The 16,279-nt window shown below is 41.2% G+C and overlaps 2 protein-coding genes across 2 annotated transcripts; one reads left to right on the top strand and one right to left on the bottom strand.

Moving 5' to 3' along the window:
• The first annotated feature begins 537 nt into the window (after positions 1-537).
• Positions 538-3,692, top strand: LOC115050468 (uncharacterized). The gene is made up of 2 exons (XM_029513302.1): positions 538-1,532; positions 2,339-3,692. The coding sequence occupies exons 1-2, from the start codon at positions 538-540 to the stop codon at positions 2,574-2,576; spliced, it is 1,233 nt and encodes a 410-aa protein (XP_029369162.1). The 3' UTR covers positions 2,577-3,692.
• On the bottom strand, positions 2,724-16,186 carry mapk9 (mitogen-activated protein kinase 9). The gene is made up of 12 exons (XM_029513326.1): positions 15,988-16,186; positions 11,521-11,667; positions 10,542-10,671; positions 9,793-9,851; positions 9,362-9,500; positions 8,698-8,863; positions 7,010-7,081; positions 5,903-6,085; positions 5,499-5,623; positions 5,336-5,399; positions 4,975-5,046; positions 2,724-4,805 (listed from the first exon to the last, which is right to left on the bottom strand). The coding sequence occupies exons 2-12, from the start codon at positions 11,634-11,636 to the stop codon at positions 4,675-4,677; spliced, it is 1,257 nt and encodes a 418-aa protein (XP_029369186.1). The 5' UTR covers positions 11,637-11,667; positions 15,988-16,186; the 3' UTR covers positions 2,724-4,674.
• Positions 16,187-16,279: the final 93 nt, after the last annotated feature.

Here is a 16,279-nt window from a genome sequence, read left to right as displayed (position 1 = left end):
GTAATCTTAAACTCAGTGTTTTTTCAGTGTTAATATTGTAACACATATGTCATATATTTAGGTGGGTGAGAGAGTTCACTGCACTAATCTTTTATGCAGATTATGGATTTGATTGTGAGTGTTTCACACTTTGTGCTCATGGCCAGCATCTATTTCTGTGGTTGCAGTTATGTGTGACTGTCTTTAGGAATGTGCCGGACTATATTACACTCCGGTCCCTCCCTCAGAAGCCATACTAAAGTAACAGCTGATGTCATGACAGTACTGCTTAAAGACGTATGCACTCACACACAGTTTCTTTGGCTACACCCACACTACAACCTGTCCAACATTAGACAAGAGTGTGAAGGGCAGGAGAGACAGCCAAAAGGGGAGGAGGGCTCCAACACCTTCCTCTCCCCACCACACATCAGCACTTGGCTCAAGGAGGCTCCATACCAAATTCACAATCCTAGTCTTGAGTCCCAGTTATAGCAGACGGAGAAGGGGAGAGCAGGTCTCTGAGGCTCCCAGCACACCCATGTGCTTGGCAGAACCATGGAGCTGCACTGTCTTCCTTCTGAGACACCCTCTACAGGCAGCTCCTGCTCAACGGACCCCCTGTACGACAATTGCCCACCTTTTGCCCAGCGAGGGAGGGCCAGGGAAAGGGAAAGGGAAATGGAGACTAAAGTTGTGTGCCCAGCTGTAACCAGACTCCCAGGCCCTTGCAGTCCTCTGGCTGGTCTGGCCCCAGCTGTGGCTGAGATTCCCACGCTAGTCGGTGGGGGAAGAGGGCCTGGCAACAGGCCAGATCACAGCTACAGCAGCTGGAGAGGAGGCCTGAGGAGACAGAGCTGGGAAGCAGAGCTGGGTGCATCTATGAACAGAGCGAGAGGAGGAGAGAGAGGAGGAGAACAGGGAGGTAACAGGGAGCTTGAGGACAGAGCTTATCTGAACCAGAGCCCCAATACATCACAGAGTGAGCAGCACAGGAGCGCTCTGTCTCTGTATGATAACCTCCCTGAAGCTGTAACCCCTGAAAGCTTCCAGGGTGTTCAAATGGAAACAGGCTTCCAGGAGCATGTGCAGGACCAGATGCATCAGGCATGGGCCCCTGAGCACATCCAGGGACTGATGGAGAGTGAGCCAGTGAGTGAGCAGAAGAGCCCCTGGTCGTCCTGTGAGATCATCCTCGCTGAAAACGGTTCCACTAACAAGGACCAGAATTCAGACCAATACAAGCATGAACAGGAGCCAGAGCTGGACCAAGGATCCTGTGGACTTATGCAGGAGGACCGGATGCTGCATCTGCAGATCCCATTGCTACCTCACGTCCTCACAGCAAGTTCCCCTGAGCTATGCCCAACCGAGTGCAAGGCCCTGTGGCCTCCGACTGAAGCGCAGCACCCAGAGCAGCCCCCCTGGTCTCCAAAGGTGCCCCCTCCTGTGCCCATGGCTGACCCCTCTGCCCGGGCCCTTCGCAGCATCCTGACCGGCCTCCAGCAGCAGATAATGCGACAACGGGAAGATTATGAGGAAAGGATAATAAGGTAATGTTCATCTTGTCTTGTTTTGTTTTGTTACCCCCCCCCCAAAAAAAACCAAAAAACCACAACATACATAATCATTTTACACATATTAGACACGATATGCAAAAGACAAATGGAATGTCCTAAATGTGCTTTTGCTCCTGGCTATATTTTCACCCTTTCAGTTCACTGACTAGACCATGAGAATTTTACAGGCTGTGGTGCATTTACAGTGCATAGTGACACAATGTTCCCAGGTCCAGAAAGTGTGTGGTCACTGACCCCGAGCTTCACCCTACATCCTGTTTAGTTCATGGAGCACAATAGTTTGATTAAAGTTTACTTAAGACATGCAGTCACCAGTTCACATGCATTACCCAGATCTAGCGTATCTGCTGTTCATGCATGGATGTGTTTTCCGTAAATCAAATTAAAAGAAGACTACATTATGCATTACTAAAGTGCTCGTTGATATAAATTGGAGACGTGACAATGTATGGCTGACCAATGGAAACAGCTCAGGGCACTGGAAAGAGAGCTAATTAAAGGGGCCATCCCACTGACATCGACAACACATACCTTATTATACATATAGAACACATCTCTGTGTAAAGTCATGTGTCAGTGGTGGTTGGAAATGACGAGATGAAAATGCCAATTTCTTCTTTTTGTAATAAGACAGATTTAACCATCACTTGTTCCTTTTCAACCATATCAGACATCGAACTCAGCTAAAATCACCTTAAATGTCATTGCCTGACCAACGAACAAAGTGCTAACCATTCCTCTCTGTCTCTGTGCCTACCTACTTGCGTCTTTCACACCAGCCTAGAGCAGAGGAATGAAGAGCTGCAGATGGAGGTTGTGCGACTGAAAACAAGCCTCGCACAGCAGCGTCACTGGTACCAAGCTATCCAGGCTAAGATAGTGGAGTCGGACAGGGCCCGTTCTGCTGCAGAGTTACGCAATGCAACACTGCAGAGAGAGATGGAGCAGTTCTTTGACACCTTTGGAGAGCTCAACAATGAGGCCAAGAAGACAGAGCATATTCTCAAGAGCTTTTAAAGTACGTTTGGTGGGTGATGGCATGAGTGTGTAGCAAGGAGATGCACAGTACCTTGTATAGTAGTTTCTGCTTGACAGAATATTTTTGTCTCTCTCTGAGAGGGATTTAAGTGATGCACAGCTGTTTCTTCACTGAAAGAAAATGAATCACTGATGTCCACTTTATTAGTTGCGTAAGGGCAAGAGATGCTGGCCAAGTGATTATATTATGGTCATTGCAGTCACACTGGACATCTCTGAAAATAAAAGGGGAAACAAATTGAACAAAAGTGTGAGACGTACAGTGCATACAACGGAGCTTTTTTAAAAGCATGGTAAACACACAAATGCTTAGTCCTCATCGGAAAATGTGTTCAGGAGTGAACTGGCCACTCCACAGGTCATTTACGGCATGACTGAAAGAATAACGTCATGTCATAAAAGGAAAATATAGTGTACAAACATGGTGCTTAAGTCCTCCGTGAATCAATAAAGTTATATTTCTGCACGTCCATCAAACTATGCAGTCAGTTCAGCAAAAAGCAGCTCCATGGTCCATTTCCAGGGTTCATCTTTGAGATTCAATCTTTAAGAGTTGCAAGGTCCAGATTTTGATTGAAACTCCACAGTCAGATCCTCATGTTCCACCATAATGTGTTTGCTGGGCCTTCCTCCATAGATGTTGCCTTTATGGACGAGCTGACTGCTGCCTTTAAGGACAATTCAAGGAGGATTATGCAGAACAGCGATACAGTCCATTTGGCAACACATACACACATATAGGCTAACAAGGCAAAAGAAAATACAACATATGTCAAATAGACTTTCAGAACCAAGAACATCAAGGTACTCTGGATTCAGGAACAGAACTGAACAGATTTCTCTTTTTAACAAGAACTACAGTATTTTATAGGCTTTGTTAGTGCCTTCATGCAAGTTCCAACACATTTCTTTGTGATCTGCCTTTGCATTTGTTCATGGCATCTGACTCATAAATAATTTTGTCACTGTCCCAGTACGAATGGAATGATTTTGAAAATGAGCAGCCCATGCAATTGTCTGTCAATAAAATGTTTTAACAAGAGGCTTAATTTCCACAGGCCTCATGATTGTGTGCAACATTTTGCTAGAACACAAAAATAAATACTACATGTAACTTTTTGGGCTCTCCCAAGTTTATATGACTATGATGCTCTTTTGATATACACATTGATAGTACCTTGTGTCAAATGGGGATGATTGCAATATATAGCTCTACAGATATGTTAAATTTCTTAAGAAAACAAGCACACCTTATCTACGGCATTTGTAACGAAAGGGTCTGCAGCCAGTGAGTGTCAGTTCTTGGCATCTTTAGATACAGTACATCATATCAGGAAATAAAACTAACACTGCAACCACAAGTTCCCCTAGCTGACAGGCGTAAAAGCTCAAAATCCACATGACTCAAGCCAAGGAATTAAGAAAAACTGCGCAGAAAGCCCCTCTGTTGAGATCTGCAATAGCTAAAGCTAAAGGATTGATCAAGCTTTGGATTAGTGTTTGATCATCAGATGAACATTGGAGGGTTGGTGTGCTCGATTAACAGGAAGCTTTTGTTCTTATTGGCGTAACATGCATGAGAGCAGCTGGCTCTGTCTTCAGTGTGTGCCTGCTCTAATTTGATGACAATGACCCCTGGTCTCAACTTAACATTTGCTTAAAAAAAAAAAAAAAATTAAATGAAACTATTAAAATACAGGCATACAGAAAAAAACGACAATCCTCCACCTTCTCCTAGTAGCATGAAAATCAGTACTGATGTTTACATCTATACATTTGCTCAAGTCGAACAATATCCACAAGAAAACAAACGGAACCGTTAACTCAGGAAATACAATTGACAGCTTTGACTTCTAGAGAGCGGTCCAAAACAAAGTTCAACTATTAAGGGAATCAACAAGATCAACCAGCTCATACGAGGAAAGGAAATAGAAAAATAAACATAACAGAGGTTGAATTGGGAAAAAAATTCCAAAATGGGAACGAAGGGCGTAAACAGAAGAAAGGAAGATGGTGGTTGACTGATATTTGTGTATTGTAAATGGAAGGTGGGGACTGACGTGGCCATGGTCTGCGTTCACTGACTCTCATCCAGTGGGCCCGTCAGTGTGTCAATGCTACTGCTGTCTGTGTCAGAGGCCAAGGTTTGCTCCGTAGACATGGATGAGATATCATTGGCTGACGAGGACTGGGAAGCTGAACCTGACACTATATCAGGTACACAAAGCACATGGAGAGATACAGAGTTTAGGGAAGTTACACAAATAATAATGTTTGGTGTTAACACAGTGAATTTATAAGTTATGTATGACCTTAAACACATTTTTCATTAAGGTTATACCTCCTCTTACTGCAATTATGAAAGGTATGTACATACCTGAGCAATCTTCTTTCATTAATCCGTTCTTGTTCCTCTCTTCCCAGTCAATTACCTCTTCATAAATTAGTTCTGTGGAGAGACATTGTTATGCAGCATTTATTTCCTGTCGCAAAAAGGTTTGAAGAATGATTTATTATGTGTTTTATTTCTGTTTTCACTTGCGTATACCTGAAAAACCCAAACCATGCTGGTAAGGGGATTTCCATTATAAAAGTCATAGCAAAAAGGTCACGTTAAGCTGTAACTTATAGAGGAAATATGATTCTAAATTTAAATCTTTTCCCTCACATTTTGCTAAAATGTAAAGGAAGTCCAGCTGTACTGCTGGTGTAATTCCCTAGAGGGCAGTACATCCTACCTTTCCATTGATCTATGGTATGCTCTCTCTCCTCTAGTTGCTTATCTGATATCTGGGGAGGAGGCTGTGAAGCAAAGAGAAACACATGTATCACTGCAAGGTCACACACAATCACTGCACTACAAAGAGTTAAAGTACAGAAAGAGTGGAGCAATAGTCTCACCGCATCTGCTTCAGCAGGGTCGTACCACACATGAATGTAGGGATGGTTAAGGGCCTCTTCTACAGAGATCCGGCACTCAGGATCAATGACCAGCATTTTGGACAGCAAATCCCTGGCCTGACCTGCTGTTATGGCAACAGAGGAAGGGCAATGTTGCTATGGAGGCAGACCTACACCATCATTTCATTTAATTTAAGAAGTATTCATGAAAACTGATTACTTCACTGTGTGGTATTAGGGTTGTATTTCTGGGAATGTCAAGATTTGTTCTCTTTTAGTGATGTGACTCTTAATGTTACAGATTTGGGCAGATCTGCATGGTCATTCTCTGAACCAGTTGTGTAAAGAGGCCCGGTTTTCAGCCTCTTTGAAGGTGAATTTATGCAAGTATCCAAAATTCTTACTCTTCAATTTGTCGTGTTCCGAGTCAGAAGGAAAGGCCCAGTCGGGGAAAAGCTCAGCAAAGCTGACGCCAGGATACTGTGGCTTGTTCATCACATAGTTCCTCACTGTCTCCATCAATCGGTTCATAAATTCCAGACTGGGCGTGCCTAGAACTTCAATGACCTTATTCCATTGGTCGATATCTGAACAATAGGCTTGTTATGGAAGAGATCTGCTGCATGGGTATGTATGTATTGAAGTAAATGCAAAGAACATTTGAAAATCATGTGAAAAATAAATGGAATAGACTAACTTTGCAGGCCCAGTATACACATTGGCAAGAACAAGTGTGAAGCCCTTTGGAACAGTCTGGTTTTCTGCATAGAATGGTGATAAAATGTGAAGCTAAGCAATTAATGTTAAAATATTAGAAGTGTCACATCCAAATGACAGGAGCTGCAATTTTTTTGATACGCCATATAAATTAAGCACTGTGAAGACGCTTGTTTAGCATAGACCTAAGGGAGATCTCACAATTATAAAAGATGGATTTTGGGAAAGTGTTCAAAATTACTTTTCCCACTAAGCACACCTTATTCAAATTGCAACATCTAGCCTTTCTCAGACATTTAGCCCTAATAAAATGTGATTAGGCTTAATTGGTGTCCAATTGTGAAAAAACAAACAAACATAAAACCCCACACATTCAAGAAGTGCTCTGTCTTTAAAACTAAAAACCAATTTATCATAGAATCAAACTGCAACCTGCATCTATGCCCTGCTACTCAGTGTCACTGAAAGGAGCAGGGGAGTGAAGAGGTGACTTATTCTATTAGAAACACAGAAATGGCCAGTAAAAATTAAAATGATATGATTTACTTCAATACTGTTCACTCAATCAATTAAGGGGAATTACAGATATCTGGACAAACACCCAACAGATAAATAATCATTGAAAAGGGGGAGGAATACAGAAAACTTCTGCTGGTACTACAGATCATAGGAAATGTCTTGACAGACATGTGTGCATGAGCAACCAAAATACAAACAAATTATCAAAATGAATGAGATATTTTATGCCAACCAGAGGTGTGACAGATGGTGACGATGAGAGCAGGGAAGGATACGGTCGGTGCCCTGGAAGATTACGCTGCCCTTTACCATCTCTCCCATGATACACCCCACTGACCAGATGTCCACTAGGAACAGAGAACACACAAGCAAAGGTGTATACACCCACACACACATAAAAGGTATTAAATAAAAATGATCACATAACATTAACCACATGATAAAATGTAGAAAAAATGCAGTACAATGACATAGGGAAGCTGCTCAAATGACTGGCATGCTGTATAATTTCAGTTTGAATGAAACATTGAAATGCACAACAGCAGCTCTGGATATTTTGGTCTATCCTGTAGTTTCACCGCAGCCAAATGCTTTCATCATATTCATCTCCAGGCAGGCTTTCTTTTCTTTCTCTGGCTTGGAAAACCAACTTAGCCTTCCAGGACTTTCTGTTCGGCTCTGCTTATCAGTTTACACAGCTGTTGCTCTCTGTCTCACTCTCCCTTTGAGTTTGTCTGCCTAGCCGAGTGGGATTTTTTTTTTTCCTCTGCTATGCTTTTGCTCTCTGAGGTTACTGGTTGTTGTTGAGTGTTTATATGCAGCAAATTTTGCACTAAATCCTATGATAGCTGCTGCAGATTACTCCAATGGGCTTAAAAGTTCACACAATGAATAAATCATAACTTAAAACTTGGAACAGGTTTCAATAACTTCTTTCTAACTGGTTAGTAGCTATGCCCTTATCTTAGCTTGACACTATTGTTAGATTATGTCTCTGGAAAGTGGTTCTTCCTATTTGTAGCCCTTTCTCTGTGTAAAGATTCATGATTGTTCCATAAAGCAGCCACGAATCTTACTTCATTACAAATGAAGTGGTTTATTTTTTTACTTGCATGACTGCAGAATGTTCTCTTTGTTGTGAAATAACTCTAAAAGCATTTGCAAAATAACTTGTTTCTAAAACATTTATCCACACTTCATATTTCCTAATGAAGTATTTGAAAACATAACTGAATCTCTTCTGTCTCCACTTGGAGCCAATCACTGGTTGGCTTAAAGAGAAAACAAGGAAGGATACAGTCTTTTCCAGGAAAGAGGATTTTGTGAGAGATCATTTCAGCCATTATGCATCCAACTGACCACAGGTCCACTGCAGCATAGTAGCATAATGAAGACATTGACCATCAATGACTAATAGAACAAAATTTGATAAAGTAGAGCCTGATCGGATCAGAGACTTCTGAGTGTGTACTGTAGGGAGATTTATAACGAGTGAACAATAAACTCATTCTTTTTTTACAGTCTCCTCCATCTGTTCGGCTTTGATATGCTTCTTTGCTTGCACATATGCTTCTGTGTACTGTAAACAATCAAGTCTATTGGACAAACAATCAATTATTATCATTATTCCGTTAATAAATTATCTTCACACCTCTGAATTGTTTTCTGTAATATATATGTATTTTATACTAGTTAATGGTATAGAAAACCTCTTCTCAACCAACAATGGCATGAAACACAGCCACATCCCTGCTGAAGCTTTTTGAAGCTTTGGGCAGGAAAACGATCTCAAACAACGGCAGATGGTTTTTGGCTCACTATAAAAGAAACTTGGAGTTTGGAGTTTGTAAACACAAATTCAATTGATAGATGTAAAGTTAATTAAAGGATCACAATGCATTTGTTGATGCTAAACTTTTGTTCAGCTACTGTTCTATGACTGCTGCTCAGTTATGCTGCTTACCATTCTCCTTATACTTCATGCCCAGAATTACCTCTGGGGCGCGGTAGTATCTGGTCACCACATAGGGGGTCATCATGAAGTTAGTACATGCAGTCCGAGCCAGGCCAAAGTCTAAGATCTTCAGTGTGCAGTCTGATTTTACCACAATGTTACTGGGCTTCAGGTCCTGGGAGGGGGACAGAAAATCAATGAAACTATGGAAACATACAAACACAAAAACATGACCACTGATGTACTAATCTCCAGAACGATTGCTAACAGGTTACAGTTTAGAAAGAAGTCCAGTTATTTTGGAGAAAATTGTTGCATTAAGACAAATGTACCAAAAGACTGGATATCTCTACATAATTCCAAGTGCCAATCCAATTTTAGAATAAAAAAATGCTTCCTTGCACTTGGAAGGCCCCTAAAGTAAGCAGACATGTGATAAAGATGTAAGACTGAATAGTTGAGTAAATGGCTAATTAATGGGTAAACCACTGTTGCTTACAGTGACATGTACAACAGAATATGCTTGTGACAATAACCAGCATTTCAGCAACAAGCTAGACATCAGGGAGGAAAGCGAAATACTGATTCAGAACCTGGCTCTGAGTTTCTACAGTTTTCAAACATTATTTGGGCTCGTTATCTCCTCCTCTCTGCCCACAAACTTTGTCCTTACCCTATGGATAATGCCAGCAGAGTGTAGGTGTCTGATACCGCAGAGGATCTGGTAGAGCAAGTAGGACATCCTCTCATGGTCCAGGTCCATGTGGATCACCTGGCACAGGCTAGCATCCATCAGCTCCATCACCAAATATCTGAGAGGTAAGGGGGGAATAAAAAACAGTGAAGAAGCCACAAAATTATAACAGAGATAGAAGAGTTATAACAGCAGAAAGGAGCACAGCGAAGAAAGAAATAGTACTGAAAAAAAAAAGATAAATAAACTGCACAAAATCAGTAGTAATTGAAATAGAGAGTATATAAAATGACTAAGCAGTAGTGGAGGCTGACAAGATAATAGAGGGATGCCATTTGAAGAAGCTAAAATCTCAGAATCCTTTAGAAAAGAATTTAAGGGTAGCCAAAAAATCCTCCGCTGCCACTCACAGATCCTGGAACTCCTCCAGGGACTTCTGAGGCGTGAACACATTGATCAGACGGATGATCTGAGAGCAGAAAGACAGGCTATTAGTCCACTGTGTAAATCTCCCATCTACATCCACCTCACTGTGGACACCTAGACAACTGAGGGCACAGTGCCATGAGGGTTTGTCTGGATTATTTCATTCTGGGCAGGAAACTTTATCACCATTACCGAGAGCTGACTTTGTCAAGATTATTGTTTTTATCTTTGACATTTGACAGATAATTAACCCAATAATGTTGTGCATATCATATTTGATACGTACATTTATGAGGCCATCCCCTAAAAAATGAAAGAATTGAAAAAGCTGTTTGAAAAAATAAAGATGCAGATGTTACAGATGGCCAAGGACAAATGTTCTTGTTATTGAAGGAAACAAACAAAAAACTAATGATATAAACAAAAAAGTAAATGTGCTTCTTTTATTTATTTTTCTTACATTTTCTTAAAAGGGCCAAATTAAGACCTCAGATTAAAAAAAATCTGGATTTTCATTCGCCTTGTACATATGCAATAACAAAAGGATTTAGCTTTTTTTTGTGTGTGTGTGTGTGTGTGTGTGAGCGCCAGCAGTTTCCACCGTCCTGTGTAGTATATGCAAAAAAAAAGCTTTTGATGGCTCAGTATGATGCTACATCTATACCAAAAATGGAGCACACATTCCAACAGGTCAACAAAAAGAGTCTTGTAATAAATCAACATTAGGTCTTACATTTTTGTGGTTGACACATTTGAGCAGCACCAACTCTCGGTAGGCACGCTTAGCATGTGTCTGATTCTGGAAAGGCCGACACAGCTTTTTCACAGCTACAGGTATACCGAGTACTGTGTCTAGAGCAGAGCTGGTAACACATTGTAGAGACGAGGCAAGAGTCAGCAAGAGACAAATGAAGAAAATATATACATCTTACATGACAAAGCATTTTTTTTTTAAGAAGTCGGTCTATTGCCTTGCTAACAACATGATAATATTAAACAAATCAATAAAAATAATAATAATCAATAAACTTTTTGAATCCTTACAAGAAGTACAAGCAAAATAGATATTGGACCTTGCCTCCAATGATGTCATTTTGACCTTAAGGTACAGTGTCCTAAATGAAAAGGGCTCATAATGAATGTGATTGTACAAAGGTTTCAATCCATTCTGTGCAGAAAACCAAACCCCTGGAGATGTCTTTTAAATACAAGTAGAAATCCAAAAATACATGTATATTTTGGAAAAAAAAAAAAAAGAAAAGTATATTTTATATAGTTTCCTATAATTAATTTGGAAATCAAAACTTGTAAATGTACATAATTTGTTTATAGGGGGTTTACGTGCTATATACACAGACTGATATAATATAATATAATATTGAACAGAAAATCTTAAAAAAAAACAACAAAAAAAAAAAACATTCTATTCAAAGCAGACATTTTCATTTCTGGGATCTTTAATGTTACTGATGGTTCTATACAAATGTCCCTGTAGAGCAGTGTGACAGAAAATATGTAAAATATCAAGCCTGTGATAGTGGAGGAAATAAATTAATTCAATAAATTCATGTACTACATATATCTGTGCTTATACTTTGTACTCTTGCAGTAACTGATACATTACACTAATTAGGAGGACTTGGGGTATCAACATCACCCTGGGCTGGCGACACAACGAGCAAAATAAAATAAATAAAAGTAGGGTCTCTCACCAAACGATGCCCTGGGCTCCAGAGCCAATTGCACGGAGTTGTTGGTATCGCTTGAGTACAGTGAAGGTGGAGTCTCCCACCTGAACACTGTAAAACTGGCCCTCTGCCTCACTCATCCTGCTGAACAGTCAGGACCACCGGCACTGTCTGCAGGGGGGCAACAACACACAAACACACTGAGAAAATGAAACAGGAACACTATCAACATCCAGGTATTTTAGCTACAATCTAAAGGCAGCATGGAAAACAAGTTACAACATGTTAATTAGTCAACGTCATTGTGCAATGATGATAACCAGAACCATCGAAACCACCAAATCTCAGTGAATCACTCAAATGATCCTCATTGAATGACGAAGGGCCCTATATGGTTCCATCTGTCATTACCTCACATTCCTCCCCTTATTTTCCACCCAGTCCACAGGCAACCCATCTATCACAGCTTCCTGACCCTTCTGTTCATCTGACAGAGTTAACAATGAGCTGAAGCTGAAGTCAAGGCTGTGAATGCTTTGGTGAGTGTGTAGTGGAAAGCAGAGGCTGCTAACAGCTTGGACTTCCTTGGGCTCTCACTGCCATCTCCAAACTCACGCTGACACATTAATGTTCAGTAAACACATAACACACACACTCATGCAGACAGGGTTAGGCCTCACCATGCTTTTTATTCCCTGATCTACACCCAGCTTTACTACAAATGTATGCACATCAAACTGCACATGGTAACTGAAACATATGAATAACATATAGCTACATGTATTATGTTATATGTATTATGTGTTCATAGAAAATAGCAGCATAGCTTTGATTGCTCTGCCAGGAAGTGGAGGAGGAGGAATGTTCTTGGCCAGGGTCTGTGTGTGTGTGTGTGTGTGTGTGTGTGTGTGTGTGTGTGTGTGTGTGTGTGTGTGTGTGTGCGTGGGTGTGGACACACAATTGTGTAGCTATGCAACAGTGAGCAGTTGTTGATATCTGACACTTCTTCAAAAAGCAGCCAAGGGTCATGTTGAGATATTTTAGCTTTTTGTGTTTGCTAACAAGTGAGGACATAAACACTTATTCATGGTCAGAAAGACTATACTATAAAAGAAGAGGCAACAGGGAGAAGTTTATGATTAATTTGAGCAAGAAAAGTCTCAGTGGCAGTTTTGTCACAGCGACAGCATAAATGCACTATGAAAGCAGAGAGCAGCTGCCAGATGGCAGACTAGACTTATGTAAAACTAAAGTCTTAAATAATTAGTGCAGCAATGGATTGTTGATAATTGATAAACTATTTGACATATGTCCAAATATAGGCAAAAGAAATTATTTCAGGCTGCCAATAATGTGTAAAAATTTAGGAAGTACTTTAGGGGAAAAGATTACATCATTTCATCTTCTAGTATTTGCTCATATATGTAGATACAGAATTATTTGATGATGATGATGATGAAAATGCTCAACTATCATACCATGATGTTACTGAAGTGTGTGTGTGTGTGTGGGGGGGGGGGGGGGGGGGGGGGGGGCACAACATTCACTTAACTTCAATCTTCAAAAGCATGCAGCTGACAGTGACATGCATCATAGTGAGGTATTTCCCATTGTGCCTAATGTCCTCATTTAACTGTGTTCCCATGTGGTCCCTGCTTGTCATCTTGTTTATTTTCTCTGTTGATTTATTCTGAATTGTTTATTTTTCTTCTCACCAAGGACTTCTTTATCTTCTTACTAGAACATGCTGTCTTGTCTGTTTTTTTTTTTTTTTTTTTTGGCTGTTGTACTGTACAGACTAAAAAACGGATGCCTTAAGATGCAAATGTGAGTGCACCTGCACCATTATTAAGCTGAAAAATCCTTCTCATTGCCATCTACTTTATACCTTATACTCTATGCCTCCCTGTCCTTTTCTCTTCTTCATGTGGACAACTAGCTCACCCCCTCTCACTACACCGAAAGGAAGCGCTGCAGAGACCTTTACTTTCTGTGTGCTTCTCTGACTCTTTCTATTTTCTTTGGCTTTGTTTTCATTTGTCTTTGATGCCCCTGACAGTCCCTCACTCCTATGGCCTTTTCTGCTTTTCTCCTTTCTTCTCTGTAGCCTCTTCAAAGATTTGCTAAAGGACTGAACTGTGGTGACACTTGTATTTTTGAAGAATATTGCAAGTATGAAATACAGGCAGAGCTTTCCCGACTTGATTTTTACAAATGCAGGTGCAACATGAGAAAAATACAGACTCTAATCAGCTGCACTTGTTAAGTTTGGCTAACTTTGATATTTTAGCTATTCATTTTTCTTCATGTCTTAACATCTGTTGAATCACACACAATGCACATCGAGCTAAATATTACTATGAGGGACCATTAATCATAACCAAAGACCATTCCAGCAACAACAGGGACTATGTTATGTGCAATCTTTCACTTGCTGTCAAGCTAAGGGTGACTACAGGCTAAATGTGCAGTTGACTCAGCACAAATATACCATCATGGACAGGGAACAATTGAGGTGAAATGAAAATTGTGGGTGAGTTCAAACAGTCATAGACACATCAGTAGACCTACCTGTTGTAGTTGTCAGGCAATTGATTTGCAAAATAAAAGTGACCATGATTTTGGTATTACTCTCAGAAGGCTGATCAGTCAAAAATAATTTTACATGGCTATGATGAGGAAACTGCTAGTGTACAATGTAAAAAGGCCTCATGATCAAAGATGCTTCCCCAGAGAATGCTTTGATTATATTTGCTTCCCAAACATCATTAACGGAACATGCTAGAGCACTTATACTGCAAAGACAACCTGCCAGACTGATGTAGCAGTATTTTCTTGTTTTCTCTTTATGAACATTGTTGATCCAGCTTCTTTTACAAGCAATTTGTTTATAGCTAGAGAGATAAACTGTAGATTTATTGGGATGAAAAAGAATTAGTTTATTAAAAGATTCAAGTGAATTTCATTTATAAGTAAAATCTAATCATAGAGCCAAAAATAGGCACTTTTTCCAAAGCAGATTTTCACATCTGCAAAGATCTGGAGGAAATGTGTGTGTGTGTTGGGGGGGGGGGGGGGGGGGAGTTTGGGATTGAATTACCCACCACAATGATTAATGACAGATCCATCTTGCAATACAAATTGCCCAGATGTTGCCCAAAACAATTAGATTGTAGCTTTCATCTGCCTTGAATCTGAAGCCCAAATCTAATTAATACTATTTTATTATTTGTTTCTTCATTCATTCGGTTTGTAAGAATTTTTTTATGTGTAACATATACACTTTTCATTGTTCAATTATCAAATATTCTTCAAGATTCTTCTTAATGAACCAAAGTACTGATTATCTCTCAAACATAAATTAATGAAAATATAGCAGGGAATTACATTGTGACCCTACTTTTATCTCTTAATTCATCATGTTATTCAACTACGATGTCAGTGTTGGGGTCACTTGTTTTAAGTGACCTTCACACAAACTTCCACAACCCCAAGCGCTTTATCATGGTGACTGTCCAGTTCAGTCCAATCCAGCCCTGAGCTGGGAGGAGGATAGGAGTCAGTGAGCTGGCTATGATATCAGATTAGCATGGCCCGAAGAGTCAGCATCTCATCCTGATGTAGCAGAGTTACAAAACACACAGCAGCCTACATGTAAGACTACATGTAGGCTGCTGCTGCTGCGCTGTTGAGGCTGTAACACGTCTCTTACAGAGGATGCATAATGTTTAAGATGTGTTGATGGAAAAAGATTCCAGCAGCACCATAAACACTCCTGGTGTCCTTTTATGCACGTCCTGTGTGTTTATGCATGATCCCAATGTGCTGTCTGCTTGCACAAGCCATGCCAGTCTGTTTGTGCGTTGACACGTTTCAGACATCACCTGTGACAGATTAATGCCTGGTACACATCTGAACTGTTGACAGGCTGAAACTTGCCCCTGACATACCAGTCCACATAAGATGGAGGTGAAACATCGCTTCAACTTTCACTCATCCATTCCTGCGAGGATGGAAACTGTGGGATTAAAAACAAAAACCACGGTCCATCCGGCCTACCTAAGAAAATGTCATTCATTTGTTGAACGTACATCAGCCACCAGCATTGGTCTGTGGGTGAGATGCATTTACTGACAATCGTATGATGTAACCTGGGTGTAAATCTGACTTCTTTTTTTTTTTTTTTTTTTTTATTTCCACACGCCGCATGTCTGCTCCAACAGACACCCAGACACAGTCCCGCTCCGAGGCATGAAGTCACCCGTGCCTGACAACACGGCGGCCAAACACGGTCACAAATCATCGGCTCAGGTCACACCAACTCACCGCCCCTCGCCTTTCGGTCGGGGAGATGACAAAGTTACCGAGGCCTGCCCCCCCCCCTCGTCCGCCTCACTTCGGTCGGCAGCAATGCGGTAGTCAGGCCGGGGCTGAGCCGGGGGCTCGGACGGACCAACGGACGGCAGCGGCGGCGGCAGAGAGGACACTTACCTTCTCCCTTCGCCGTCCCCAGGGCACTCCCATGCATCCAAAACACGGATTAAACACTCCTTCCGCGTCGCCGGTACAACCGAGACTTGGGAAAGTTCAGGAGGAAGGGGCCGCCGGGCTGTCACGACAAGCCGACCGGATCCTGGCGAACTCCAACGGCGGCGCGAAGGGACGGAGCGGAGGAAGGCGACGCCACAACAAGCGGTCGGCAAGCACGTCGCTGACGTCATCGCGCACGCTAAACGTGGGCGCAAACGTTTTCTCTCTTTGGGAAAACTTTGAGAAAAGTTTT

This window comes from Echeneis naucrates, chromosome 10 (assembly GCF_900963305.1).
Source record: "Echeneis naucrates chromosome 10, fEcheNa1.1, whole genome shotgun sequence".
Classification (NCBI taxonomy): Eukaryota; Metazoa; Chordata; class Actinopteri; order Carangiformes; family Echeneidae; genus Echeneis; species Echeneis naucrates.
This window is presented reverse-complemented; position numbering and strand designations above follow the sequence as displayed.